A 27,527-nucleotide genomic window follows, 5' to 3' on the forward strand; every position below is an offset into this window, starting at 1 on the left:
AAAAGAAAAGTGTTTCTTGAATATGTCATCTGTACAAAGTAACATTTTTTTGACAACAAAGCTTGGCTGTAGACGACAAATCCCTTTAAAACGGGCATTTTTGTGAATTCGTCATCACACAGCTGGGAAGAGCACAGCTCTGATCTGCTTTCTGCAGGTCCACAGAAGATTGATTTCAGGAATCCTTTAGATGGAACAGACAAAAGGGAGTGAATTTCCCGGCCTGATAAGGCACCTGTGTAAAGTGCTGGGGCCCTTTCTGTCGTCCCAGCACTGAGACAGCAGGCCCCCAAACCTGATTATGTCACTGCTGGCATCATAGAAAAGCTGGAGAAGCAGGGGAGGCTGCCAGTGCCTGGGTGGAAAGGCCCAGAACTCTACTCTCCTATTCAGAACTCTACTCTCCTATTTGCTACGGGAATTTTCAAGTCATCAAATCTGCTTTAAAATGATGTAGGACAATGATATGACAGAATTATGGGCACTCTGCCTGAGAAATGAGGTCAAGCCTGAAAGGAAGCCAGCAGGCAAGTGAGTACTTGCATTTAAAAACAGACTGCAGTCCTTCACACTCTGCCCGAAGGAATCTGATGCTACTACCCATCAGGAGTTGCACTTATCAGCTAGCAATCACTCTTTCTGCAGGTGACATCATGAGAATCAAAAACCCGGCCTCCCCAGCACCCTCTTCGTGGCCGACCCCATTTGGATACCGGGAACTGAACAACATGCGCACAGCTGTGGTTAAAACACCTCTGGAGACAGAACACTGACACTGGGAGAAGTGTTATCTAAGGAGGGACAAATTCAAAGTAGCAGAGACCTTGGAGACCACCTTGTCCAGGGTCTCACCTTACACGGAACCCCAGCACCTGGGGCACAGAAAGCCACAGCAACGCGACAGAGGACCTCACCAAGAGGTGTGAGCAGCAGGACCGTAGCTGGCCCCGTCCACCTCTCGTATCCGTACCCCAGACCTCGGGTTATGAGTGGGACAATTTCCCGGCAGATGGCAGAAGTTTCCTGAAGAAAGGAGAGCCTATGGAGACAGGCATGAAACCTCCGAGATGACGCACTGCAGGGCGGAGGCCCCTCCATGCATCCCGTCAGCACTTCCCAACCCGCTCAGTCCTGACACTCACCTGAGCCATTTGCAAAGCGCAGGTGAGCAGAAAAAGTGCGAATGGCAACTGGCCCCGGGGCCTGCGGGTGGGCTGGGGAGAGCACTGTGCCTCCGGGAAGCTCTGCTGAGACCCCGCTGCAGAGCAGTCTGGAACCTTGGACACTTGCTGATCTTCTGACTGGTCCAACTGTTGTGTCCCGCAGGTGGGAGTCCTGAGGTTCAGAGTGGGTGATGACCTACCCAAGCCGCAAACCCTCCAAGTGAACCGGGCCCGGCTCCCAGTGTTCATTCCACTGTGTCCACGCCACAGGACTTCCATCCTTTCCCACTTCTTCGAGATGAAACAGGTCACTCCGAAAAGGAACGACGGCAAAAAGAGCAACTTTCCTAAGGTGAAGGTCAGGAAGACAAAAAAGGGAAAAAACGGACAGACTTGGGCGCCACCGTGTCCCCCTCAACGACCGACAAAGCTCGAGACACAGGACATTGACCACACTGAGCCAACTGCACACCGGACATGGATGTTTTAAATTCAAGCTTTATTACTTATTTTTTTTGGCACCACAGTTAAGTAATATAGAACAAGTCACTTCAACAGTAACAGGGAATCCCCGCTCTGCCTCAGAACACCCACCTCCCCACACTCCGTGGTCCGGAGGAAGAGCCCCGGGCTGCCGCCTCTGTCCGCGGTCCAGTCAGCAACTCTCCCCAGACACAGCTCCGCTGACCGCTGAAGCGCCAAGCCTTGGGTTTCTGCAGTGGTTTGGCCAGGCAAATCTGTCATCATTCATTAGTCAGAACTCATAAAAAACCTATATACATATAGTGTATGTATATATACATATATTTCATATATATATATAAAATCAGTCCCCCCCAAGCACCTTTATCTACCCCTAACTCATTGTCATGAATGCTCAGCTCACACGTATTGTGGCCCCATCTCTGCCCATCTTAATTCAAACTGGAAAACAAACAAAAAGGGCACCCGCCCTGGCCCATGTGTCCCTGGTCATCGGGCACTGAGTTCCAGGTAAGAGGGCATGCAGTGCTTCTTGGTTCGATGTAACGCGTGCTAAGTCCTAGCCCCGGACACTGAGCTGCCATCCCCGGGGCCATTTAGGGGTAAGTGTACGGCTACACCAGGCATTTGCTCCTAACTTCTAGTTACTTCACAAGCTGAGAAGGCAGAGCAACCGTAACCCAGACCTGCATGTAAGGATTCAGGTGACCACTTACTTAGTGGCCCTTTAAAGGGGTGGGCTCGCTTCAGCTCACAGTGATATACTTAAGGTATTACCTTATTTCTCAAAGATAGTAGAGACAAAGGAAATAAAAAATGGGATAAAAGGCTAAACACCTCTTCTCATAATTTTTGCCAAACTGAGAGGCCTTGCCCCAGCTCGTATGGCTCAACGGATTGAGTGCCGGCCTGCAAACCAGAGGGTCACCAGTTCGATTCCCAGTCAGGGCACATGCCTGGGTTGTAGGCCAGGTCGCAATGAAGGGCACACGAGAGGCAACCACATGCTGATGTTTCTCTCCCTTTCTTCTCCTCTCTCTAAAAATAAATAAATAATAAAATCTTAAAAAATAAAAAATAATAATAAACAAAAGTGAGACAGGCCAAATCCAGGTACTCTGCCCTGTGGGTCCCTTAAGGGGTCATCAGACCTTCCTGACTCTGTGAGCTGTGACAATCTCTTTCCTAGACACAAGGTAAGGATATGTAACAACACGTATTGGCAAATTTCAAGTCTGACATGACTCTCCCAAATACAAATATGTTCAGTTGCTTTATTATTTCCCCTCTGCAACAAAACGGTGACAGTGGGTGACGGAGTGGCATCAGGTGCGCCAGAAGGAGGCGGTCAGAAAGCCCTTGGGGACAGGAATCTCCTTGTGCTGCAAACATTTCTGGTCAGGGAAAGATGAAGAAAACAGAATGAGTATCTTATAACTCTGCTTCCAACACTAGACAACTCAAAGACACTTTAAGGGACAGCAAGCAAAGTCCCACAGGACGGCGGTCGGAAAAGGGAAAAGGCAGAAGGCAGGGGACTGATGGGTGCGCGTGAGACTTCTGCTTCTGCGGGAGCTGCCACGGACGACGCAGTGTCTCTATATCACTGCGAGCTGAAGCGAGTGGGCAATCGCCGCGCCCGCTCCTCTCGCCTCCCACGGCCGGGCCTCATCTTCAAACACTGCTGGCTTCCCGACCGGGCTGCTGGGCACTGGAAGCCAGTGGGCTGTGTTGATGACCCACCACGGAGTTCTAGGTTGTCTGTCAAACTTAACTGCTTAAAAATGTTGGCTCCAGATCCTGCACCGCGTGGCTCGGTTGGCTGGAGCGTCGTCCCATAGACCAAAAGGTCACAGATTCGATTCCCGGTCAGGACATGTACCCAGGTTGCAGGTTAAGGCCCTGGATGGCGTGCCCACGAGAGGGCAACCAACCAATGTTTCTGTCTCTGTTTCCCTTCCTTTCTCGCTCTTAAAAAAAAAAAAAAAAAAGGAAAGAAAAACAAAAAGAAAAGCCCCGACTGGTGTGCTCAGTTGGCTGGGTGTCATCCCACAAGGCAAAGGGTTGCAGGTTTGATTCTCGGCTGGGGAACATGCCTGAGTTGCTGGTTTGGTCCCCAGTCAGGGTGCGTGCTACCGGCAGCCAACTGAGGATTCTCCCTTGCACTGATGTCTCTCTCCCTCTCTTTCTCTTTCCCTTCTCCTCTCTCTAAAAATGAAATTTTAAAAATCTTAGGGAAGAAAAAAAAAGCTACCTGGCTGGTGTAGCTCAGTGGATTGAGCGCAGGCCTGTGAACCAGAGGATCGAGGTTCGATTCCCAGTCAGGGCACATGCCTGGGTTGCAGGCCAGTTCCCAGCAGGGGACTCATGAGAGGCAACCACACACTGATGTTTCTCTCCCTCTCTCCTTCCCTTTCCCCCTCTAAAGATAAATAAATAAAATCTTAAAAAAAAAAAAAAAGCAGTGAAAAACACGTCCTTGGGGGAGGATCAAACGGAACTGTCGGCACCTGGAAACGCTAGGAGCCGGGATGAGAGCGCAGCCCCGCAGAGGAACGTGAGCACACTCAGCAGCTCTCGGGCCTGCGGCCGAGGACAAACGGCCTACGCACCAAACATGTACGGGTGAGACCGGACTCACCGGGCAGGGCTCAGACATTTCGTGGGGAGCTTCCCCACGGGCAGTGTGGACAGCGACACGTGAGAAGGGGAAATAGTAGGCAAAAAGCAGGGGTCAGCAAAACCGAGAGGAAGAGACTATGATCAGAGAGCCCGGACGTCCCAGGCTGGTCAGGCAGAGCACGTTTGAGGCCAAGAGCAATGTGGGAGGTGTCGGTTTAAGGGTCTCTCACCTCTAAGAACTGCTTGAGGCGTATGAAGGAACCCATCTGTCCCGAGCTTGTGATGGCTTCAATCCTGTGGGGACAGGGAGGAGACACGTGGTGAGGGACACCTACCTTTTGAAGAGGGAAGGAGCAGATCAGATGACCCACAGAGACTCCTTCTGGACTAACTAAGGGTGCTGATGCTCTTCCAAACGGCCCCAACCCTCTTTTCCCACAAGGGGTGCAGGGTAGAGGGCGCTCTCCCTCTCCCAGGTCTTTGTGATTGGGTGTCGCAGCCTGTCCGCCCCCACAAGAAATGCCAGTAAGTGGAGAGAGGTGAGAAGGGTGCTTTAAGGTGAATGCCACAGGGGGTCAAGGTGAATGCCACACGGGACTGGAGCCAACTGACAGATAAGTCCGTTTCTTCAACTGACTTACTGAGAGGGTTTGACTCCTTGGTTTAATTCAAAACTGCATGTAATCAGCATCCCAGGTTATCTGGGGGTGTTTGGAAAAAAGAGTTTAAAAAATGTCAGGTACTGGAATCTGAGATCTTTCTAATTCATTTTTTTTCCATTTAGCCAAAAGTATTTAAGAGAGACTCTTTCCTGGAGTTCAAAAATGTTTACTCAGCCCTGGCTGGTGTAGCTCAGTGGATTGAGCGTAGACATGTGAACCAAAGCATTGCCGATTTGATTCCCAGTCAGGGCACATGCCTGGGTTGCAGGCCAGGTACCCAGTAGGAAATGTGCTAGAGGCAACCACACATTGATGTTTCACTCCCTCACTTTCTCCCTCCCTTCCCCATCTCCCTAAAATAAATAAATAAAATCTTAAAAAAAAAGTTTACTCAAATGTCAGAGGAGAAGGATGCATGTGTAAGAGGTCACGCTTAAGGCCGGTGGTTTGAACAGCACCGAAGGGGATCCGATCTCATGGGTTTTACCTGCCAAATCCCTGCTGTCTGCCTGGCAAGCCTCATACCTGGGGAAGTAGTCCTCCTTGATGAGAAGCATCATCTTCCAGAACTGGGCCTGATACTGCCTCATGAGGGCATTCCCGCAGACCTGGAGGGAGGGACAGAGGCCATCAAAGCAGAGGATGAAAACACACACATGTATGAGATCCAGGAACCACCGGCCCCTTGCCTTTCACTCCTATCAAGAAATTCAGCCATGAAATGCCACTTGGCAAGCAACTACTGAAGAAATAAATGGCCCTGGCTGGTGTAGCTCAGTGGATTGAGCGCGGGCCTGCGAACCACACCATTGCGGTTCGATTCCCAGTCAGGGCACATGCCTGGGTTGCAGGCCGGTTCCCTGCAGGCTAGTTCCCAGCAGGGGACGCACAAAAGGCAACCATACATTGATGTTTCTCTCCCTCTCTCCTTCCTCCCCTTTCCCTCTAAAAATAAATAAATAATAAAAAAAAATTTAAAAAAAAAAATAAAAATAAATGGAAAACTCCAAGTTTCTCTGAAAGCATTTAACTGCACACAGCAATACCTCCACTGAACCAGCCTGCCAACTCATGAACCAGAGTCAATGAACTGTTCTTCACTGATTTCACTGAAAGTAAGCCTTCCCAAAGCTCTGGGCTGCCCTGAACCTTCGTAGGCAGAGAACACAGAATCCCGCTTTGTTCTCTATGATTCAGGATCACCGCTCATGTACGGTGACTTCCCACAGGAACCCTCACCCTAAGTATAGTGCTGGCCCTCTACACAGGCAGATGGGACTGTACCGAGGCTTCTGGATGAGGGAGACACCTGACCTAAGCTGGTCCATCAGATTTTTCTGCTCTGGGAATTAGGAATCACACGGTGGGACACCAGCCCCAACAGCTGGGTGACCACCCCGAGACTGAGGGACACAGCCCGGATGGACATCTCCACTGTGCACAGAGGACTAGAGCAAGCTGGCCTGTGGCACGAGGATGAGGCCACTGGCAGGAACATGAAAGGCCATGTGGCCCCAGGGAGACTCATGGTACCTGGTGACAACCCAGTTCCTGGTTCCAGGCCCTCAGTAGATTCAACAGCCCGCCCTACCCTTGGTCCCAGGAGCCACCCTCCATCCCTGAACCAGCTTCCCCTTCTTACTTGTGCTAGGACGTCAACTTTCTGTTCTTTACAATGAAGACACCCACACAGAGAGGAGAATACAGTGGAGGGAAAAATCAAAAGCCAAGTTTGTCTTAGGGCTCAAGATAAAAATCTGACACTGGACCCTAATGCTTACTGTTCACCACTACTCTCTCTCTCTTTGTGTTTTGTGTTTCCTTCTTACCTGTGGGTTTTTTTACTTTTTGCTTTTAAATTATTTTGTAAAGAGCAAGCAACGCCGATCTGCTGCATCACCCTCTGTCCCTACAGTGCCCCCCACTCGTGTGACTACGGAGCAGCCGCATGGCGACCAAGGTCATTTCCGCCACTGGCTTTCTCTCATGCGGTCACTGTGTCACATACCTCCAAGAAGTCAAAGAGGAGGGTGGCCGTCACGTCTGCCAGGGGCTCCATGTTCAATATCTGTGCCAGCCAGCGCCAGCCGTGGTTTAGGCCGTGAGGGTGAACCTGGGAGGAGAGAAGCCTGGTCATGATCGGACCTCATCTCATTCAGGGAGCTGCACTCCCAGTGTGAGCGGACAGCCGTGACCGAGTGGCCGCGAACCCCATGTCACCCAACCTGAGCGTGTGCTGCAGGGCAGAAACAACACATGGCCGATAAACTCTGTTTTCAATGTTCTCAGACCCTGGAACCCAGACATTCCCTACCGGACGCCTCCAATACACAGCTGTCGGCTTCAGTTTCAGGACTCCACAGGCCAAGTTACCCTAATAGCCATTTACCACCTTGGAATCTCAGCACAGAGCCTGGGACACAGCAGGCGCACAATAAAAACTTCTTGGATTCAATCAACCTAGACTCCTTTCTCTTCAGGCCTCAAAGTCCATTAATTTCTCCACCTCGCTAATCTGTGACTCTCGCGAAGAGCTGGGCTGCCAGGTGAAACCCTGGGACCCAGCTGTGGCTCTGTCTCCGTCGATGCGCGTCAGCTCAGCTTGCTGAGCCGCCACATGCCCACGTGTGGGTGACGTACGTGACCCAGATGGCTCCGAAGGCACCACGTGTCTCGCATGACAATTTCTTGCTCACTCCACTGCTAATAAAATCTTCAAACCCTAACAAACTGATTTACCACAGACTCCTCTCTGGAAGACTCTCCTATAAACTGAACTGAACTAACGCCTCCATGAGTCGGTTATTGAACAAATAGCTCCGATGAATCCTAAAGCCCCCTGGTGACCAGCATCGGCTTCTCTAAACAGCCCCCACAGCGCAGCGCATGACCGAAGGCCCCTCTGAAAGGAGGCCAGTGTGTCCTCAGGCAGAACCCCAACTGAGGCCCGCCCTCTCATTACGGGCAGTAAGCCTTTCCCACTACCTGCTGTCGGGCCCTGTACGGCCACTGGAGCTGGATGACGGCGGCATAGAAACGGATCATCCCGGACATGCGCTTTAGGAAGTTGTCCTGCTGCTCCACGTTGGAACCCTTCACTTGGTAGCCGAGCATCCTATACAAGACAAAGAAATCAAGTGTGACAAGGCCAAAATAAGGGTGACAAAGCACAGATTAGTTCTGATGGCTGAAAGCAACAATATGTTATTATTAGTACATTATTGCATGTCATCACGTTTGTAGAATACTTTGTTACGAACCACTCACATCAGTTGTCAACTGTGTGCATCAAACCGCCCTGCGAGGTAAACTCACAAGCCATAGGCATCATTTACAAACAAGGAAAACGATGCTCAGAGAGGTAAAATGATTCACCCATCTGCAAAGCTACTCAGTGACAGAGCAGCCCCGGCTGGTGTGGCTCGGCGGGCTGGGTGTCGCTCCACAGGCGAAAGGTCTGAGTTTCTCTTGCCCGTCAGTGTTTCTCTCCCTCTCTTTTTCCCTCCCTTCCCCTCTGTCTAAAAATAAATAAAATGAAATTTTGAAAAAAAAAAAAAAAAGACAAAGCGGGGATAAAATTCTAAGACTCCTGGATTCCAGATGCACTACTCTTTCCACTAAAAGCTATGTTGATTACTGGCACCTAAATCCCCAAGTTCCAAAAGCTGCCCAGTTTGCATGAAAGATGTTGTATTTTCTGATAAAACATTCAAGGTCCATGGAAACTGTGTAAGTTCTACTTCTACCCCACGATTCGCCCTGAGGCTAGCGAAAAGAACCACCACCTCACCTCTGATAATCTTCCAAGGCCATTCCCTCCTTGAAAGTGGGGTAGAAAGGAACAGAGTACGGGCAATTCTTGTGCAGGTGAGCAAGAATGAGGTCCCCCACTTTCGGGTGGAGCTCCCAGATGCCAGATGCCACAACCGCGATGGGGAACGCAGCTTCGTGATGGGAGGCCACTTCCTCCTCCCCTTGTTTCTGTGGACAGGGAGACGGGGACACTGTCAACCCCAGAGAACGGTTTAAGTACCGTGCACCTGCCTCTCCCGCCCGTCCCTCTGGCAACGAGGCTGCTCACCACAAACTTCTCTGCCAGTTTGTACTGGACAAAGTCCAGGCCCTGAGGGTCCATGGCGACCGACACAGGGCGCCCACCGCATTGGACGGGTTTTCCGGACAGCAGGCAGTGGATCTTGTCGAAGATCTCCTTCAGCTTTGAGCCTGGGTGCAAGAGAGTTAGAGCAAGTTACGAGACGCAACCGCGGACCAACCTGTTTTCTGCCACTGCACCAACACGGAAGGGCTCTGGATTCAGTCGGCAGCGCAGTGGCCGTGCCTGGTGCAGAGCCTAAGGACAAAATACTGACACACAAAGATGTGTGACAATCAAATACGCACTGTGGAGACTGTGCAAAGCACACAGAACACACCACGTACTATTGCCAAGGAATTCCTTATTTGGGAAGGAGCCAATTCTGAAAACACGCACCAAACAGGGAAGAAAAGTGGAAATGAGTGACTTGTCACGGATGCCATGGACCGGGCTGGCGTGCCTAGAGGAGTCATTTGTGTTCTCCGGAAGCTCTCCCCGGCCACAGTGACTCCCCCCTTTCTCGGAGACCTGCCTTCTTCTGCCCTCGGACACACAGAAGGGGGCCCCTAGTGGCTGTGTTTGTGTGAAAGATCCTGTGTGTGCCAACCCCGCACCGGCTACAGAGAGAGTAGTCGAGCTGAGCCAATCAGCCAACTGACAGAGTGCGGTCCGTGGAGTGGCCGGCCCTGCAACACGCGCACTCGTGAGCAGTGGGCCCTGCACCTGCCTCGTGGACCAAAGCACAGCAGCCTGTAAACTAAGAGTGGAGACGCACAGAGGAAGACAAGGTGAGACAGAGAAGGTCCTGAAGTTTCTCCCCCCTGAGCCCTTACTCCATTCCTGCCCTTGGGTTCTGTGAAAACACCTCTTTGGGGCAAATGCCTTTATTACTTATTTGCATAAGCAGATCTGTATTAGTGTCTATGACTCGCAATCAAAGTTTAAATTAGTGCAACATCTCCCCAGCTTAGAAATGCCCTGCCTAGGTCCTGGTTACCGTGTAAGTAACGTGACCCTAATTGGAAGTGGAGAATGAAACAGAGGAGGCGGTCGGGGGGCTGACTCCTGGTTTCCAATTAAGGCGACTGAGCAGATAAGGCCGCTACTGATCACGGAGTGCAAACGAGAGAGAGCAGGCCTGGAGAGGATGACCAGTTCAGACGGGAACGCACCACACCTGGGTGTCTGGGGACATCCCGGCAAAGACGTCCCTCAGGGAGGTGGTCCCAGAGACTGCGAAGCTCAGAGGAACTGGACTAATCGGAGGCAGATCTGTGAGCCAGTCACTGGCACAGGGGAATGTTGGAAGCCATGGGAGTGAATAGATTAAGAACTTCCAGGTGGGAGGGGATCCCTAGAAAACACCTACAGCTGAGGTCAGGGGAGCAGACCAAGGACTCCCCAAAAGAGAAAGAGAGCGAGGAGGAGAACCTGGAAATGAACAATCCACAGAAGCCGAAGGAGTAAAGTTTCACAGAGAAGGCAAAATCAGCCCTGGCTGGTGTAGCTCAGTGAATTGAGCATGGGTCTGTGAAGCAATGGGTCACTGGTTCAATTCCCAGTCAGGGCACATGCCTGGGTTGCAGGCCAGTTCCCAGTATGGGGCACATGAAAGGCAACCACACATTGATGTTTCTCTCCCTCTTTCCTTCCCTTCCCCTTTACAGATAAATAAATAAAACCTATTTTAAAGAAAGGAAAAAAGAAAGAAGGCCAAATCGTCAGCACCAAATGGAAGCAAAAGGAAAACCAGAAAATCCTCAGGAAGTGTGGACTCAAAAGAAACGTGTTTTAGGATGAGAGACTCATGCGTGTTTAAGGGGAAAGGAGCCTGTGCAAGGGACTAATTTTGCAGAAAACAGAAGAGAAAGGCCATAACAAGGAGGCCAGGTCTTGAAAGAGACCGGAGAGGATGGGGACAAAGGCAGAGGCAGAGGGCAGGCAGGGTGGAGAGGACACCTCCTCCATCGGGACACTGAGAGGTGAATGCAGCCGTGCACAGCGGGCGCCGGGCACCGCGGCTCTCAGGCCGACATCTCCATCTCCTGGTGAAGGAGCCAGCACCGCGGTCTGCGGTCGACTTAGGGGAAAAGACTGAGGAGAAGCTTGAGGGGAGCGTGAGGTGTGGGATGGCTGTCTGGTCCCCTCTGCCCCTTTGATGCCACAGCTATCAAAGGAAAGGCACTTTAAATTCCAGAAAGTGATACGTGTTTATTTATTTATACCTTGCCCTGCTCCAGAAAGAATTTCAGGCAGCCAAGTGGTATGTGAGTCCTGACATATAGCCCGGCAGGGGCAGAAAGTGCAACTGTCCTGTGCTCTGGGGGTGGCCCACCGATCGGGGGAACTGGGATTCCCAGTGGGGCGTGCTCCCCAGCTGCTCGGCTGCAACCTGTCGTGTGAAGGTTCCCTCACTCAGAGCTCTGTACAGAACGAACCTGTTTCTAAGGAGAACGAGCAAGAAGGGCCTTGCCCCGTCTGGTTCCTGCTCTCTAAATGTTAGTCCCTGGAGAGAAAAAGAAGGCATTGCCAAGCATGAACAGGGCAGGCTCTGAGTTTGGAAAAGCCAATGTAGGCCCAAAGCGGAGACTACGAGACATGCCTTAGGTTCCCTTTGGGACGTCTTCCACAGTCGCTTTCAATTTTAGGTAGCAGCCACACTGCACACGTTACTGTTAATAAACAACCCGTTTTTTAAAAACGAGTCAGCAAATACATGATTACCTTCCGTGTGCTGAAGAGGAAGCAAAGGCGAGGAAACATGTAACTCGCATGTAACCGAGGCATATAACCGACATACACCCGACCCAACTGTCCACCTTTGGTCAGTGCACTGTTTCTAGGGACCTCACAGGTGAGGAGCTGTGCAGGCTCACCACCCCCTGACCCACCTGCAAGCGTGGAGATCTGGCTCACTGGGATGGTGGCCGCCTTCTGGAGGTCCATCTTGATCTTTTTGACCTGCAGAGAACAGCGAGAAGGTGGGAAGCTTTCACAAGTGCCGAGCAGATGCCACTGGGATCAGGGAAAGGGACACCCTGGCTACCTTTCTGTGGGACACGGGGCTGCTGACGCCCCGAGAACTCCCGGCTTGCTCCCCTTCCTACCTGGCTGTCTTTGCTGCTGGCCAGTCCCTCGAAGGCCCGCACACACTGACCGGAGGCCTCCTGCAGCTGCTGGTACCACTGCATCGTGCTGTCCTGGACCTTCACCTGGAGGTCTGAGGAGAGACAGGGGCTCTCAGCACAGCCCGGAGTTGCTGAGTGCCTCAGGTGAACCCGGCGCTGTTCCCACCACCTTATGCACAAGTTAACTGCTTTTACTGTCACGGTAGCCCCACGAAGGAGGTACTACTGTTATCTTCAGTGTATAGAAGGAGGAACAGGCACGGAAAGGCTAACCACTTTGCCAAGGGCACACTGCCAGGAAGCAGGCAAGCTGGATTCCCACGGATCTGGCTCCAACGCCAGCCTTCTCCACCATTACTCTATGCTGATTCTCTTGTGTTTTAACAAACATGTATTTTGTACATATTTACTTAAAATACTCAGTAGCAGCAATACTTGGATAATACATCTACTAAATTATACAGAACTTCAAGTCCTCAATGGAAGGTGTTGGAATGTGAAGGCAGCTCCATGTGAACCAAAACCAAATGTAATTCAGTAAAGCACTGAAGTCTACATTTTATGTAAAAGTTCTGGCAATTTTTCCTGTAGCTTAATATTCAAAACACATTCTTGCTCCTTCCGGCATTCTGAAACTTATGACAAGTTACAGGATCTTATCCACACCCAAACTCACCTTCACTCTGCTTCCCGCCCGGGCCCTGGCTGGGAGCGGGGGGCTCCCTGCGGACCTCCGGCCCCTGCTGCATCTGTGACGCTTGCTGCTTCAGCTGGGCCTCCTTTTCCTCCTGCCTCCTCTGGTCCTCATGGGCCCTGGCGCTCTCACAGAGCTCCCGCATCTCCCGCAGCGCTCTCTCGGCCACTGCTTGGTCCTCCGCCGTGGGAAAGCCGTCCTGGGGGGTGACAGGGGCAGAGCTTTGGGGTTACGCCCTGGGCAGCCTGTGGGGCTGAGTCACACCTTACCCATCAGAACATTTTTAGAATTGCAACTGCTGCGTTAACGTCATACCATTCATCAACACGTGATACCCACGGCTTTCCTGTTCTTGTAAAGGTAACAGCAGTTCCCATCATATCTACTCACCGACCCCTCTGTGAGGCTTTAATCTTTGCTGTGAGTAAAGCAGGCGTTCAGTGTACATCAGCGAATGACGTATTTTGCAAGCAGAAGACACGCACGCTTTTTTAACCTACGATGAGATGCTCTATCTCCAGAGTCCAATTTGGGGTGGGGAGCACACCCACACACGTGCACCTGAAGCCAGAAGCCAGAGTCCCCCTGCCGCCCCCTCACCTCAGAAGTGGCCCGAATGATGCCGGAGATGAGGCTGCAGAGCTGGTTGCCTCGCGTCCGGAAGGCCGACAGGTCCACCTTCGGCGGGTCCCCGCGCTGGTCCCCACGTGGGTCCCTGGAGTCCAGCTGCTGGTTGAGGTGCAGCAGCTCCTCCTGCAGGGCGTACAGGCTCCGCAGGCGGCCCTGGCCTTCCTCCCTCCGGAGCCGCTCCTGCTCCATCTGCTTCTGGCGCTGCTGCTCCGCCTCCCGCAACTTCAGGTTGAGAATCTACGGAGAGGACCGCCAGGTGACCTTTCTCTGAGGGGCTCCCGGGCTCTCTCTCTCTACATCCTCGAGTCCTGCGTGGGCCCGGAACAGGAGAAGGACTGCCCAGGGTCAGTCACACAGGGGCACAAAGGGGCAGGGTTCTTCGTGACTGTCTATCAGAGCCTGACTCTTGGGGCGGGTCACTGCCAGACACAGGGCGCACTCCCACGGGTCCCCCAGGCTCTGACCTTTGCTCGGTGACGATGCTCAGCTTTTAGCTTCTCTTGCTGGCCCAGGGCCTCTCTGGAGCTAAATGAGAAATGGCAGGGAGAGTTGGTCAGGGGTGTTGGCTGCAATGGTTTTCTCGTCCCTAGACGCCTCCCTCCCTCCCTTTGGGAGACACTGCTTGCCTTCCCAAGGTCGGTTGCTTTTCTGGGTCATAAGCTTCTCTACTTTATTCTGATACTTAAGGACTCGTGAGCTGTTCAACTCTTTCCCTTTGGGTTTCCTGATGAAAAAGAGTGGCAGCCGACCAACCTGACATCTCCAGTCATAATTCCGGGGGGCTCACCTCTTCTCCATCATTTCCCGCAAGTCCTGGAACTCCTTATGATGCTTCAGCTCCTTCCGTTCATCAAAGCGCTTCAGTTGTTCAGACGCCATCTCAGAGAGAGCGCGCACCCTCCTCTCCTGCGCTTCCTGCCACTGCCTCAGGCCCTCCTGAAACATATCAACACGGCCGCCTGGACCGCCACACTACCCGCTCCCTGACACCGTGGGGTTCACCTCCTGCCAGGCCTTAACTCCATCAGACACCCGCACTGCTCAGATGTGCCTCAACTAGGGATGGAACCCGCACCTCGGTGCAGCGGGACGATGCTCTCGTCAGCTGAGCTATCCCGCCAGAGCCCCCTCTGGGGTGATCTTTAAACTCAGCGGTTTTGGAGAGCTCCTCCAATGTGCCCTGTGGGGTTTATGCCACTGCAGTGTAACCGGGGACGGGACCGGTGTCTGCCCGGAGAGCGCCACCGGCCCTGCGCTTCCTGCCACGCTCCACCCTGTGTCACGCTTCTGAGGATTTCAGGTCACCTTCCAAAACCCTACTGCAGCCCACACCCTCACTGGGCGCATGTCTATCTCACTCCTCCCCTCATGTCATCATCTCTGCCTAGACTCCCCCAGCTCCACCCAGGAGAGCCCCGTCCTCTACACCTGAGGGGATCAGGTACTTCATTTTTTAATCTTGAGGGTATTCTCATGTGATTGTTAAGGGCAATTTGACATTTTAACCATTATAATTTGACAGTTAAGCAATTTACATAATTTATGTAATATATATAAGTAATATAACAAAACACACATACATACATATGTGTGTGTGTGTATCTTTGGACACTATTCCCATTTTAGGAATTTGTCCCAAGGAAACGCTTGCAAATGCGTGCAAAGATGTGTTCACAAGGACACTCACTACAGCCCTGCAGACTACGGCAATACATTGAAACCAGTTTAAATTAACGGGGGAAAGACGAACTGTATTATCTATACAGTCAGACCATCCATTATCTGTAACCACATTACTTACTCTGTCTCAAGGTCAACATACCGAAGAGTACTCTGCAACATTTACGGAAGAGGAGATGAGATGTTCTATTTATTGGCATGGGAATGTGTCAAAACACAGTCAAGACATTATTTTATTCTATTTTAAAAGTTACTTTAAAGCTTCCAGTGCAAGGAAGCAAATTTAATGCAAGCATAGACACCCTCTCCTCTGTGACTCTGTTTAAATAAGGGTTGGGAAGGGGAAAAAAAGACTCAACAACAGTTCATCTCCCTCAGCTCCCGAGGGATGCTCGTGACACACGATGCTCTCATTCATTCTTTCTCTTCCGCTGCCACCGCCTAGGCTAAGCAGCCACCACCATCTTTTCTTTCAGGGCCAAAGTGAACGCTTTACTGAGCTTTGCGATCTCTCACTCACATTATAATCGTCTTCCAACCACCTTTAACTTCTCTGTCCTGTTTACTTCCGCCTCTCCCACCAGCACAGAGGCTCTAAGGAGACGAGATTTCATGTCTGCTCTGTCCACTGCCCACCCAGACCTAGGACAGCATTTGGCACATAAGTGCTCAGTAAGTGTTTGCTGACTCAGTGAGTAACTGAATGACGGTAGGTGCCAGAAGAGTTTCACTTTAAAAACTCACGTACTTCTTAAAAAGTTTTACAACATCATTCACAGTTTCCCTAAAAAAATTTAAAAAGCCAAATACATTAATTGAAACAGTAGTCTTCTTTTCTCAAGAGGCTGTTAAGACCCACCTTCTCGGTACACTCTTACCTGACAATCTCAGATCACTTTCCAATTCTGGAGAAGTAAATGGAAGCCAGGAAAGCACACGTAAGTTTCCCAAAGTCCCACATGAAACAGAAGCGCAAGGACTGGAAACCAGATCTGACGTGGGAGCGCTCACTCGTGACTGCTACGTTATACTACCTCCACAAATCAATCAGGAGCCGCTGGCAGCAAGCTGGGCTCGATGATGGGCGTGCAGTGGACACTCATAAGCCTAAGGAGCTACGCCTCGATGCAGCCCCGTGGCCGGGTCTGCCCTGCTTCGCGGGCCACTTACCATCCCCTTCATTCTGTGCACCAGCTCATACATCCGGATGCAGCCTTCCACCCGGGTGCCCCTGGAGGACTGCAGCGCCGCAGGCTCTTCCGTGTGCTGGGGCTCATCTCTGCCCTACACGGTCAGAAGGTGGAAAAACTGAGCTTTTAATCTTTTTTTTGTAATATTAAACTTTTAAGACAGTATAGTTCTTGTTACTCCTTCTACACAAAAAACACACCCCCTACTTATAAACAACAACAAAAACAAATTGGGTGAGAACTACGGCGTTCTTCACAATGTTGACCTTGTTCTGATTGCTTTCCTGAAGAGTAAGAGATGCCCAAAATGCAGCAAACATCAATCTTTTCTGCTTGTTTGCTCTGACCTGCCCAGCAAGTTTTCCCTCTTTCTTCCGATACGTGTCCACTCCGGCTAGGATGGTCCGCGTGGAGCAGCCCCAGTCCATATCCCCAATACATTCACCTTCCTGGCCTCCGGGGTAAGCGTGCGACAGCCCGCACAGTCCTCTAGCCTCCTGTGGCTAGTAGCTACTTGAGCAACGAGGCTCATGAGCCAGGCGAGGCCGGAGCCCACCTCCGAGTCTCTCTGGTGCAGCTGTCTAGGAAGGCTTTCTCTGGGAATACTAGCCATCCATAACGACTCAGGTTTTAAGTGAGAGAAACAAACCAAGGCAGGGAAAAAACACAGCAAAAACAGGATAAAACCTCATATAGCACCAGTAGGAAGGTATGTAAATTTTAAGAGCGGGGATGAATTTTACTCTGTGCCTCCCATAGCCTGCACAAAGAGGGAGACATTACCGGTTACACGTGTGCAAGGTTCATTTGAAAAACAATCCCACTGCTTGTGACATCAATTACTGCTCTCGGTGCTAACCTGAGCGGGAAATTCCCCTTGGTCTGCGTAAAGAGAGCACTGGGTGATGTGGTCCACACCGTCACTACAGCCAGGAGAAGCAATCATCTTCTCCAGCGCAAGGTCACTGCCACATGACCATGTTACACAATTCAACTGTGTAACCAGCCTTATCTTTTGTCCTCAGCTGATCAAAAACCTCACCCTGGCCCCTGCCTGGCGTGGCCCAGTGGGCAGGGCCTTAGTCCCACAAACCAAAAGGTCACTGGTTCAATTTCCGGGTGGGTGCCACGCAAGAGGCACCTGATCAACATTTCTCTCCCGCATCAATGTTTCTCTTTCTCGCTCCAAAAATAAATGAATAAAATCTTTTTGAGAATAAAAATAATAAGTAATTAACTAGACAAAAGCCTCACCTTGGTTCCATTTGGTGTTGCTGGCGCTCCCGGGGAGGCTGGTGAGCAGACAGGGCTCCCAACGGGAGATCCGGGGGCAAAGGCCGGGTGGCCCAGGCCTGCGGGGCATGGCGCAGTCTCGGAGGGAGCCAGGCTCTCCTGGGTGTGGGGCAGGACGTGATCTACCACCCATCCAGCGTAAGAAGACAGCTTGGGAATCGATGTGCAATCTTCTAAAACATCCTAGAGAGAAAAGGAGGTGAAACTCGACCTGCACGTCCACCGATCTAAGCAATCAGATAACCTACCACACGCCTTCCTGAAAATCTAAGAAGGCACACACACAGATATTTGTAATGTATATACCAAAGACCCACAGTCGCTATTCAACAATCAGCAATGCAGAGAAAGTAGTTTCTTTTTCTTTTTTTTTTTTTAAGATTTTATTTATCTGATGAGAGGAATTCCGGCCAAGATGGAGGTGTAGGTGGAAACACTGTGCCTCCTTGCACAAGCAAGTTTAAAGACAATAAAGTTTTAGTAACAAAAACGCAACCAAAACACAGAAAAGTAAACTATACAGAAGTCCAACAACAGACCGTTCAGCCAGACCGGTAAGAGGGGCAGAGCCAGCAGCTGGCAGAGTGGGGTTATGCAGAAAACTCAGCCAGACCGACCCAGGTGTTCCAGCAGTGGTTGGCAGATCCCAGCCGTGGGCTTGCAATGGGTGGACCCAGTGAGGGCGCAAGGTGGCAGGCTGACCGCAGTCACACATTTGCACGCAGATAAACCGGGCGAAGGTGCGAGCAGTGAGACGAACCACACGGGCACAGGCGGTGGGAAGCAGCATAGGAGAATATCATTGCCCCTCTTTGACCTCGTCCCCACATACAGCGTCACAACCCAGCCACTGAGTTGCCGCGCTCTGGTGAACACCTAGGGCTCCATCCCTCATATGTAACAGGCGCGAACAGATCAAAACATTACGGCTCAAAAAGAACTCCAAATCTCCAGAGCCGATAACTCTAAGAGACCAAGAAATAGCCAAACTTTCAGAGGCACAGTTCAAAACACTGGTGATCAGGATCCTCACAGAACTGGTTGATTTTAGTCACAAATTAGAGGAACATATGAAGGCGAAACTAATAGAAATGAATGGAATTGCACAGGAAACCAATAGCGATGAAAAGGAAATTGGGACTCAAATGAAGGAACACACCAAGGCACATCATCATTACATTAGCCAAGATTAAAATGAAGGACAGAATCCTAGAAGCAGCAAGAGCTAAGGGGACAGTCACCTACAAAGGAGTTCCCATCAGACCGTCAGCAGATTTCTCAAAAGAAACCTTACAGGCAAGAAGGGGCTGGAAAGAAGTATTCCAAGGCATGAAAACCAAAGACCCACAACTAAGATTGTTCTACCCAGCAAAGCTTTCATTTAGAATGGAAGGGCAGATAAAGTGCTTCTCAGATATGATCAAATTCAAGGAGTTCATCATCACTAAGCCCATGTTATATGAAATACTAAAGGGACTTACCTAAGGAAAAGAAGATAAAAAAGAACAGTGAAAGGACAGCAAACTCACAGTTATGAAGAACCACACCTAAAACAAAAGCAAACTAAGAGGACAGCTAGATCAGGAGCGGAGCCATAGAAATGGAGATCACATGGAGGAGAGTGGGAGGAGGAGAAGGGGGGAGAAGGTACAGAGAATAAGTAGCATAGATGGTAGGTAGAAAATAGACAGGGGGAGGGCAAGAATAGTATGGGAAATGTAGAAGCTAAAGAACTTGAGACATGTGGACATAAACTAAAGGGGGGAATGGTGGGGGAGGGGGTGTGCAGGGTGGAGGGGAATGAAGGGGGAAAATAGGACAACTGTAATGGCATAATCAATAAAAAATATATATAAAGATTTTATTTATTTATTTTTAGAGAGAGGGGAAGGGAGGAAGAAAGAAAACAGCAATGTGCGTAATTGACTCTCATGCGCCCCCTCCTGGGGACCAGGCCTGCAATGCAGGCATGTGCTCTCACTGGGAATCAATCAGCATCCCCTAGCTTTGCAAGCCGGCACTCCAATGCACTGAGCCACACCACCCAGGGCAAAAGTAGTTTCCTAATAATGACCTCGACTGTTATCCTTTTAGAGTATCAGACTAAATAACCCTAACTATAGAAGAAGGGCCCACGCACAAAGACGGTCAAGAGAAATCTAAGAGGCTGAAACAGAAAAGAACACAGGAATTCTGAAGTGTCCTGCAGCACACACAGCAGCACATCGGTCATTGGAAATACTGCTCCTACGTCCTATGCAATAACACAGGATTCAATTTTAAGTGACGAAATAAGAGCATAAACACAGTACATCTACAATCACATTTTTCAAAATGCTCACACACACACACACACACACACAGAGGAAATATACCAGAAATTACACTTGGGCAATAAGTGAAATATTTCTTCCTGTTCTAATTTTATGTATTTTTACATAAACTCTTAAATTAAAATGTTGTAAATTTTAAATGAAAATAACAGACACTGAAAAGTAGTTGTTAATGTATAGGCTCGTCAAATAAAATAAAGTGGAATTTACAGTAGGAAGATATAAAATAAGCCGTTGGCACTCTCCCGTAGGTGTGAAGGCAATCCACTCGGCCGCACCTGTGACCTATTGTACTACCTCTGTGTGTTCAGTGGACAGGGCTTTGAACCATGGGAGCTTACACCATTACACTGCAGTTCAAGTACAGAGTGAACTCTGACTGGGAGCTTGACTGTGTCAGGAAAATATCTCCAGGGAGTATGGATTAAAGAGTCCACGAGGGCCTAAGAGCACTAAGAGCACTAAGTGCACAATCAGCCTTTCTCGGTTTGAATTCTGTCTCTGCATTCCGCTGACCTGTACGACCCCTGGCAAGTCACCTAACCTCTCTGTGCCTCAGCTCCATCGCTCTGAAATGGAATGCAGCTGGCCCTGGTTGAGTGCTCAGCTGGTTAGAGCATCATCCAGATACGCTAAGGTTGTGGGTTCAATGTCCAGTCAGGGCACATACAAGAAGCAAACAATGAATGCATAAATCAGTGGACCAACAAATCATTAAAAGAAAAAAAAAGACTGTATTTATTTATTTTTCGAGAGAGGGGAAGGGAAGGAGAAAGAGTGGGAGAGAAATATCAATGTGTGGTTGCCTCTCACACGCCCCTAACTGGGGACCTGGCCCACAACCCAGGCATGTGCCCTACACCAGAAATTGAACTGGTGACTCTGCTTTGCAGGCCAGCACTCAATCCATTGAGCCACACCAGCCAGGGCAAAATCATTTTTTTCTCTCTTCCCTCCTCTCTCTCTAAAAAAAAGAAAAAAAAAGGAAAAAAATGGAATAAAGGATCTCCCTCAAAAGATTTGGAGGTGCGGTTTAAATAAGTAATAAAAGACTTAAAACAGTACCGGGCACAAAATCACTCAACAATTGCAAGCTATTATATTATCTAGACCAGTGGTTCCCAGCCAATTCTACCCCCCCCCCCAGGGGACATCTAGAGACAACCGGGAAGGGGCTACTGCCATCCAGTAGGTGGAGGCTAGGGGTGCTGCCAACCCCGCTACAACGTGTAAGACAGGACAACAGCCCCACCCCAAAGAATCGGCCAGCCCAGCCTCAAATGCAAACAGTGCTGTGGTTAAGAAATCCTGATCTCCCTGGCTGGAGTAGCTCAGTGGATTTGGGCCTGTGAAGCAATGGGTCACTGGTTCGATTCCCAGTCAGGGCACATGCCCGGGTTGCAGGCTAGTTCCCAGCAGGGGACGCATGAGAGGCAACCATACATTGATATTTCTCTCCCACTCTTTCTCCTTCCCTTCCCCTCTCTCTCTAAAAAAAGGAATAAAATACATTAAAGAAAAAAAGAAAAAAGCAAAAAGAATTCCTGATCTAGCCCTGCCAGTGTGGCTCAGCAGGCTAGAGCATCATCCTGCAACCAAAAGATTGTGGGTTTGATTCCCTGTCAGGTCGTAGGTTCAGTCCCCGGTTGGTGCAGGAGGCAAGTAATCAGTGCTTCTCTCTCACATTCATGTTTCTCTCTTCTGTCTCTAAAAATGCAACGAGCCCTGAATTGATATAAGTAAGTGGATTAAGTGCCGGCCTGCAAACCAAGGGATTGCTGGTTCGATTCCCAATCAGGAACATGCCTGGGTTGCAGGCCAGGCCCCCATTAGGGGGCACGTGGAAAGCAACCACACACTGATGTTTCCTTCTCTCTCTTTCTCCTTCCCTTCCCCTCTCTCTAAAAATAAATAAGTAACTTTAAAGGTGGCAGGGGCAGACCCAGGCAGGCGGTGGACTGTGGAGGTGGGCAGCATACAAGGAGGCTGACGGACTGGGCAGTGCCGCATTCACACGCAGATAAACCAGGCGAATCTGGGGAACGAGACAGACCTCGAAACCCAGGGCTCCCGCTCAGGGAAATAAAGCCTCAAAACACTGATTGAAAACACCTGTGGGGGTTGAGGCCCTGGGAGAGACTCCCACAGGAGAATTTGTTGGAGAGACCCACAGGGCCCTAGAACGTACACAAGCCCACCCGCCTAGGAACCAGCACCAGAAGGGCCCAGCTTGCTTGTGGGAAGCGTGAAATCCATCCGACACAGAGCACAGCAAGTGCAATTGTTCCCTTTCTAACCCCGCCCCCACATACAGCATCGCAACCCAGTGACTGGGTTGCCCCGCCCTGGTGAATACATCAGGCTCCGCCACTTACTATGTAACAGGGGCAAGACCAAAATTAATTAATTGATTGATTGATTAATTAATGGAGTGAATGGAAGAACAGATCAAAGCTCCAGAACAAATACAACTAAGCAACAAAGAGACAGCCAACCTATCACATGCATAGTTCAAAGCACTGGTGATCAGGATACTCACAGAATTGGTTGAATTTGGTCACAAATTAGATGAAAAAATAAAGACTACGCTAAAGGAAATAAAGGAAAATGTACAGGGAACCAATACTGATGGGAAGGAAACTGGGACTCAAATCAAGGGAGTGGACCAGAAGGAAGAAACATACATCCAATTAGAAAAGAATGAAGAAACAAGAATTCAAAAAAATGAGGAGAGGGCCATGGCTGGTGTAGCTCAGTGGATTGAGCGTGGGCCTGCGAACCAGAATATCATGGTTCAATTCCCAGTCAGGGCACACTCCTGGGTTGCAGGCCAGTTCCCAGCAGGGGATGCATGAGAGGCAACCATACATTGATGTTTCTCTCCCCCTCTCCTTCCCTTCCGCTTTAAAAATAAATAAATAAAATCTTTAAAAAAAAATAAGGAGAGGCTTAGGAACCTCCAGGACATCTTTAAATGTTCCAACAACCAAATTATAGGGGTGCCAGAAGAGGAAGAGGAAGAGCAACAAGTCAAAAAGTTATCTGAACAAATAATAAAGAACTTCCCCATTCTGGCAAAGGAAATAGACTTCCAGGAAGTCCAGGAAGCCCAGAGAATCCCAAAGAAGTTGGACCCAAGAAGGAACACACCAAGGCACATCATAACTACATTACCCAAGATGAAAGATAAGAAGAGAATCTTTTTATTTATTTATTTATTTGTTTATTTATTTATTTATTTATCTTTAGAGGGGAAGGGAAGGAGAAAGGGAGAGAAACATCAATGTATGGTTGCCCTTTGTGCATCCCCCGCTGGGAACTAGCCTGCAGAGAACCAGCCTGCAACCCAGGCATGTGCCCTGACTGGGAATCGAACCACAATTGTCTGGTTCGCAGGCCCGAGCTCAATCCACTGAGCTACACCAGCCAGGGCAGAAGAGAATCTTAAAAGCAGCAAGAGATAAGGAGACAGTTACCTACAAAGAAGTGTCCATCAGACTGTCAGCTGATTTCTCAAAAGAGACCTTACAGGCAAGAAGGGGCTGGAAAGAAATATTCCGAGTCATGAAAGGCAAAGACCTACATCCAAAATTGTTCTATCCAGCAGACCTTTCATTTAGAATGAAAAGGCAGATAAAGTGCTTCTGAGACAAGGTCAAGTTAAAGGAGTTCATCATCACCAAGCCCTTATTATATAAAATCTTACAAGAACTTATCTAAGAAAGAACTTATCTACACCAGCCAGGGGAACAAAATATATATATAAAAAAAATAATAATAATGTTGAGCCTGGCCAGTATAACTCAGTGGATTGAGCATGGGCTACAAACCAAATGATCACTGGTTCAATTCCCAGTCAGGGCACATGTCTGGTTGCAGGCCAGGTCCCCAGTGGGGGATGCATGAGAGGTAACCACACACTGATGTTTCTCTCCCTCTTTCTCCTTCCCTTCTCCTCTCTCTCTATATAAATATATAAATAAAATCTTAAAAAATAATAATAATGTGAAACAACACCTTTTCAGTCATTCACGCATCAAAATAAATTCCAAGGGCAAAGTTTCAAATAAAACAAATTAAAAAAAACACAAATACAAAAACACCATAAACAGAGAAAAAAATTTAACCGACAAACTAGAAAAATATAGCCCTGGCTAGTGTGGTTCAGTGGACTGAGTGCCGGCTTGCAAACCAGAAGGTAGCCCTGGTTTCGATTCCCAGTCAAGGGCACATGACTGCATCGAAGGCCAAGCCCTCAGTGTGGGGCGACTGATGTATCTCTCACACATCAGTGTTTCTCTCCCCCTCTTCCTCCCTCCCTTCCCCTCTCTCTAAAAAATGAATTAAAAAAAAACAGAAAAAATACATGTGATATATATCACATATAAATGTCTGTTATTATCCCTAATACATAAGTTGCAAAATTTAAGAGAACAAAACCTCAGTAGAAAAAATGAGAAAAGATGTTAAATAGGCAATTCAGAAATAAATATATAAAGATGTTCAATCTCAGTGAATCAAAAGAGAAATGCATTATCACTAAGCTGAGACTGCCCTGGCCAGCATGGCCCCAATGGTTGGAATGTCATCCCATAAACAGAAACATCGTGGATTCAATTGCCGGTCAGGGCACAGGCCTGGGTTGCAGGTGCATTCCTGGTCTGCCCACGTACAAGAAGCAACTGATCAATGTTTCTCTCTCACGTGGATGTTTCTCTCCCTCTCTCTAATAATCAGTAAGCATGTGCTCAGGTGAGGATTAATTAATTAATTACACTGAGACCTTATGCTTACCTACCTAATAAGTAAAAACTGAAACTATAATAACTCTGTTGACAAGCCTGTGGGCAAATGGGCACAATCACGCACTGCTGATGGGAAGGCAAACTGATACACCCACTTTTGGGGGAAATTGGCAATGCATAAGAAAACTACAGCTATGTTTACTTTCTGACCCAGAAATCTCACTTCTAGAAATTTATCCTGAAGATACACTTGCCATAAAATGAAAATACACATCATAGGGTTCCAAGTAGTGAACTGAAACTCAGTGAATAAGATCCCATGAGTCCATACAGACATAATTAATTAACCAGGGGAGGAAAGAAAGCCCTCCCTTAGGGAAGAATGCCAATTAACAACTGTAGAAGGAATGGTGGACACCAAGAAGACACCATTTGGCTCATCACAAAGGGGACTGACTCAGGCAGAAATCATTAATGGATGCTATGGGGGAAGTTCTGCTGAGAAAAAGGATATCCACTGGTGTAATCTTGGAATACCTCCCTGCACAATACTAATTAGTTAAAAAGGAAAAAAAATGAGTGTTAAGTGGAGATATTTACTGGTTACCACCAATGGGACCAGAGGGTCAAGGTTAGCATCCCTAGTGGTACTGAATTGGGCTGAAGCATCCACGGTGCTTCCTGAATCGCCTTACTGTTGGGAACCACCCTACTTGATCTGTAACCCCTCAGGGCTAAGGCTGAGTGAGTCACCTTCAGACTCTAAGCCACTAAAGAGACAAAGCTTATCTCCCTGGGAGGGGCACCGCCTCTGGGTCTTTTACTTCACTCAGCCTGGCCCCCAAAGCATGATCAGTTAGCCAATGATGGGTAAGATTTCTCAAGGGGGGAGGACCTAAGACAGGGACGATCACAGCCTCCCTAGGGAAGGACTTGGGAACTACAGAAAAGGGGTGATAGACCCTCGCCCCTCGGCTTTGACATAGCCTGAGTCCTCATCCTGCCTGCAAGAAGTCTCTTAATCTCCTGGCTGCCTTACTTCCCCTGCCTGACTTAAACCTGAGAAACAGTGCCTGTGGTGGGTGTGGCCCTGTGCTGGAAAGGGGAGGTTCCCTAGGGCGATCAGGCCTAAGAAAGAACATGTGTAAAATCCTATGAAACCTGCTTTGTTTAGAATGCTCTCATTTAAATAAGGGTCCAAGCAGGAAGTGAGTTTGTTCCCCAAAATTTTTTGGCCATTTAGCTATCTGACCCTAAATCAAAATAGGTCCTCAAAGTTTTTTTTGCATGTTATCTATTGTTTGACTCCTACTGCCTGATAATGATTAATGAACTTTAGTATACACCTATACAAAGCATTCCTATACAAATTGGATCCCCCCCCAAAAAAAAAGACTCTCCAGGCAAGGGTCTGGCCGCTCTAGGAGAGGGTGCCCGAGGCAATCCGAGGCTTGCCCTCCCCTTGAGAGACCAGCCGCGCCTTCCCTTTTGTTCCACAGAACTCAGTAGTCCGTGCGAATTTATTTCGTGTGGTCCATAACGCCGTGTCCCCTTACTGAGAACACAGCATCGTTTCTACAGTATTCCTGTTAAGGATGGATGACCTGAGTACACACCGGACGGGCCCACGTGGCGACTCCTCCTATGAAATGTAAAGTATGTATTCTCTGAAGCCGTCCGATATAAAAGGCAAGGAAATGCTTCAGAACTGTTTTATATAAAAGTCTGACGAGACAGGACAGTGGCCAGATTACCAGCAACTCGGGAACAGGAGCTATGCCTTAACTGTTTCTACCTGCCCCCCAACCCAGCCACCCCAGTACAGGACTTTGCAAATACAGTGACACGCCCCCCATTAAACTTCACAGGTCCAACCAATGTCATCGAAAAATGTGTTGTTTTCACTTGCAGCAACAGTCATACTAATCGTTCACTGCTAAATTTGGGTACCCTAGTACATTCTCCTGCGCAGTAAATTAACTGACCCTGAGAAGCCCGGGCTGCTTTGGCAACAAAGGCGGAGGCGACTCTCTGGGGCTAGAAACGAAACCTTCAGAAAGAAGAGCGCCGAAACAAGGGGAGTTTCCCCAGTGGCTAGAAGAGGCTGGAGATGCAGAAGCCCGGGGACAGGATGATGCACACACAAGAATCAAGAAACAAATGCAGACAGTTAGAAAAGACAGAGCGGCGGCCCTAAGGACCCATTGCTCACCTCGCCCTGCAGTAGCCAGTCGCGGTGATAGCAGAGGCGACCTTTGTCGGAACTGCGCAGCGCCTGCAAGGTCTCCCAGCAGCGACCCTCGGACGGCATGACTCCTGCTGATGCAGCTTTGCGGAGGAAATGCCGCTTCTGAAAAAGCAAGTCCTCCACTCAGCCTCCCATAAACAATCGCTCGCTTCCGCTTCCGGTGCGCGCAGCCGCGGAACGGTACACGCCCACTTCCGGTACCAAGCCGACCGAAAGCGCGCCCGCGCGCACAGCGTTTGGATCTGAGGGTCCTGCGGGGGTGGGGATTCAGACCCCTGGGTTCTTCTGAAGCCTGGTTCCGCCTCGTTGCAGGAAGTGGATTATGTAGCACTGGTGTGCATGTGAAGAAATTGGAACCAGCCCCGTATTGCTGGTGGGACTCCAAAAGGGGGTAGCTGCTGTGTGAGTCTGGCAGTTCTTTAAAAATTTGTTGCCATTTGACCCAGCGATTCTCCTAGGTATTCGCGACACCCAAGAGATTAAATATGCGTCCCCACAAAAACTCGTTGAATGTTCTAGCAGCATTACTCAGAATAGCTGAAAAGGAGAAACCCAAGTGT

At 49.4% G+C, this 27,527-nt stretch overlaps 1 protein-coding gene across 1 annotated transcript; it reads right to left on the bottom strand.

The window, feature by feature from the left end:
* Positions 1-1,643: 1,643 nt before the first annotated feature.
* GLE1 (GLE1 RNA export mediator) lies at positions 1,644-27,118 on the bottom strand. The gene is made up of 16 exons (XM_037150452.2): positions 26,932-27,118; positions 17,603-17,824; positions 16,329-16,442; positions 14,266-14,414; positions 13,943-14,003; positions 13,449-13,715; positions 12,831-13,047; positions 12,134-12,246; positions 11,918-11,987; positions 9,012-9,154; positions 8,721-8,911; positions 7,916-8,045; positions 6,939-7,043; positions 5,456-5,538; positions 4,499-4,562; positions 1,644-3,040 (listed from the first exon to the last, which is right to left on the bottom strand). Exons 1-16 carry the CDS (start codon positions 27,028-27,030, stop codon positions 2,972-2,974), a joined length of 2,097 nt encoding a protein of 698 aa, XP_037006347.2. The 5' UTR covers positions 27,031-27,118; the 3' UTR covers positions 1,644-2,971.
* Positions 27,119-27,527: the final 409 nt, after the last annotated feature.

The sequence above is a fragment of the Artibeus jamaicensis genome, unplaced genomic scaffold (genome assembly GCF_021234435.1).
Source record: "Artibeus jamaicensis isolate MK-2021 breed Jamaican fruit bat unplaced genomic scaffold, CSHL_Jam_final contig_471, whole genome shotgun sequence".
In the NCBI taxonomy this organism is placed as follows: Eukaryota; Metazoa; Chordata; class Mammalia; order Chiroptera; family Phyllostomidae; genus Artibeus; species Artibeus jamaicensis.

What these genes read in the sequence shown, in the direction of transcription:
- GLE1 (XM_037150452.2), bottom strand. Translation starts at nt 27,030, where the DNA reads ATGCCGTCCGAGGGTCGCTGCTGGGAGACCTTGCAGGCGCTGCGCAGT. An exon ending in TGCACAGAATGAAGGGGATG is followed by an intron (nt 14,415 to 16,328) that starts GTAAGTGGCCCG and finishes GATATGTTTCAG; the next exon opens with GAGGGCCTGAGGCAGTGGCA. An exon ending in TCATTCGGGCCACTTCTGAG is followed by an intron (nt 13,048 to 13,448) that starts GTGAGGGGGCGG and finishes GTCACCCCCCAG; the next exon opens with GACGGCTTTCCCACGGCGGA.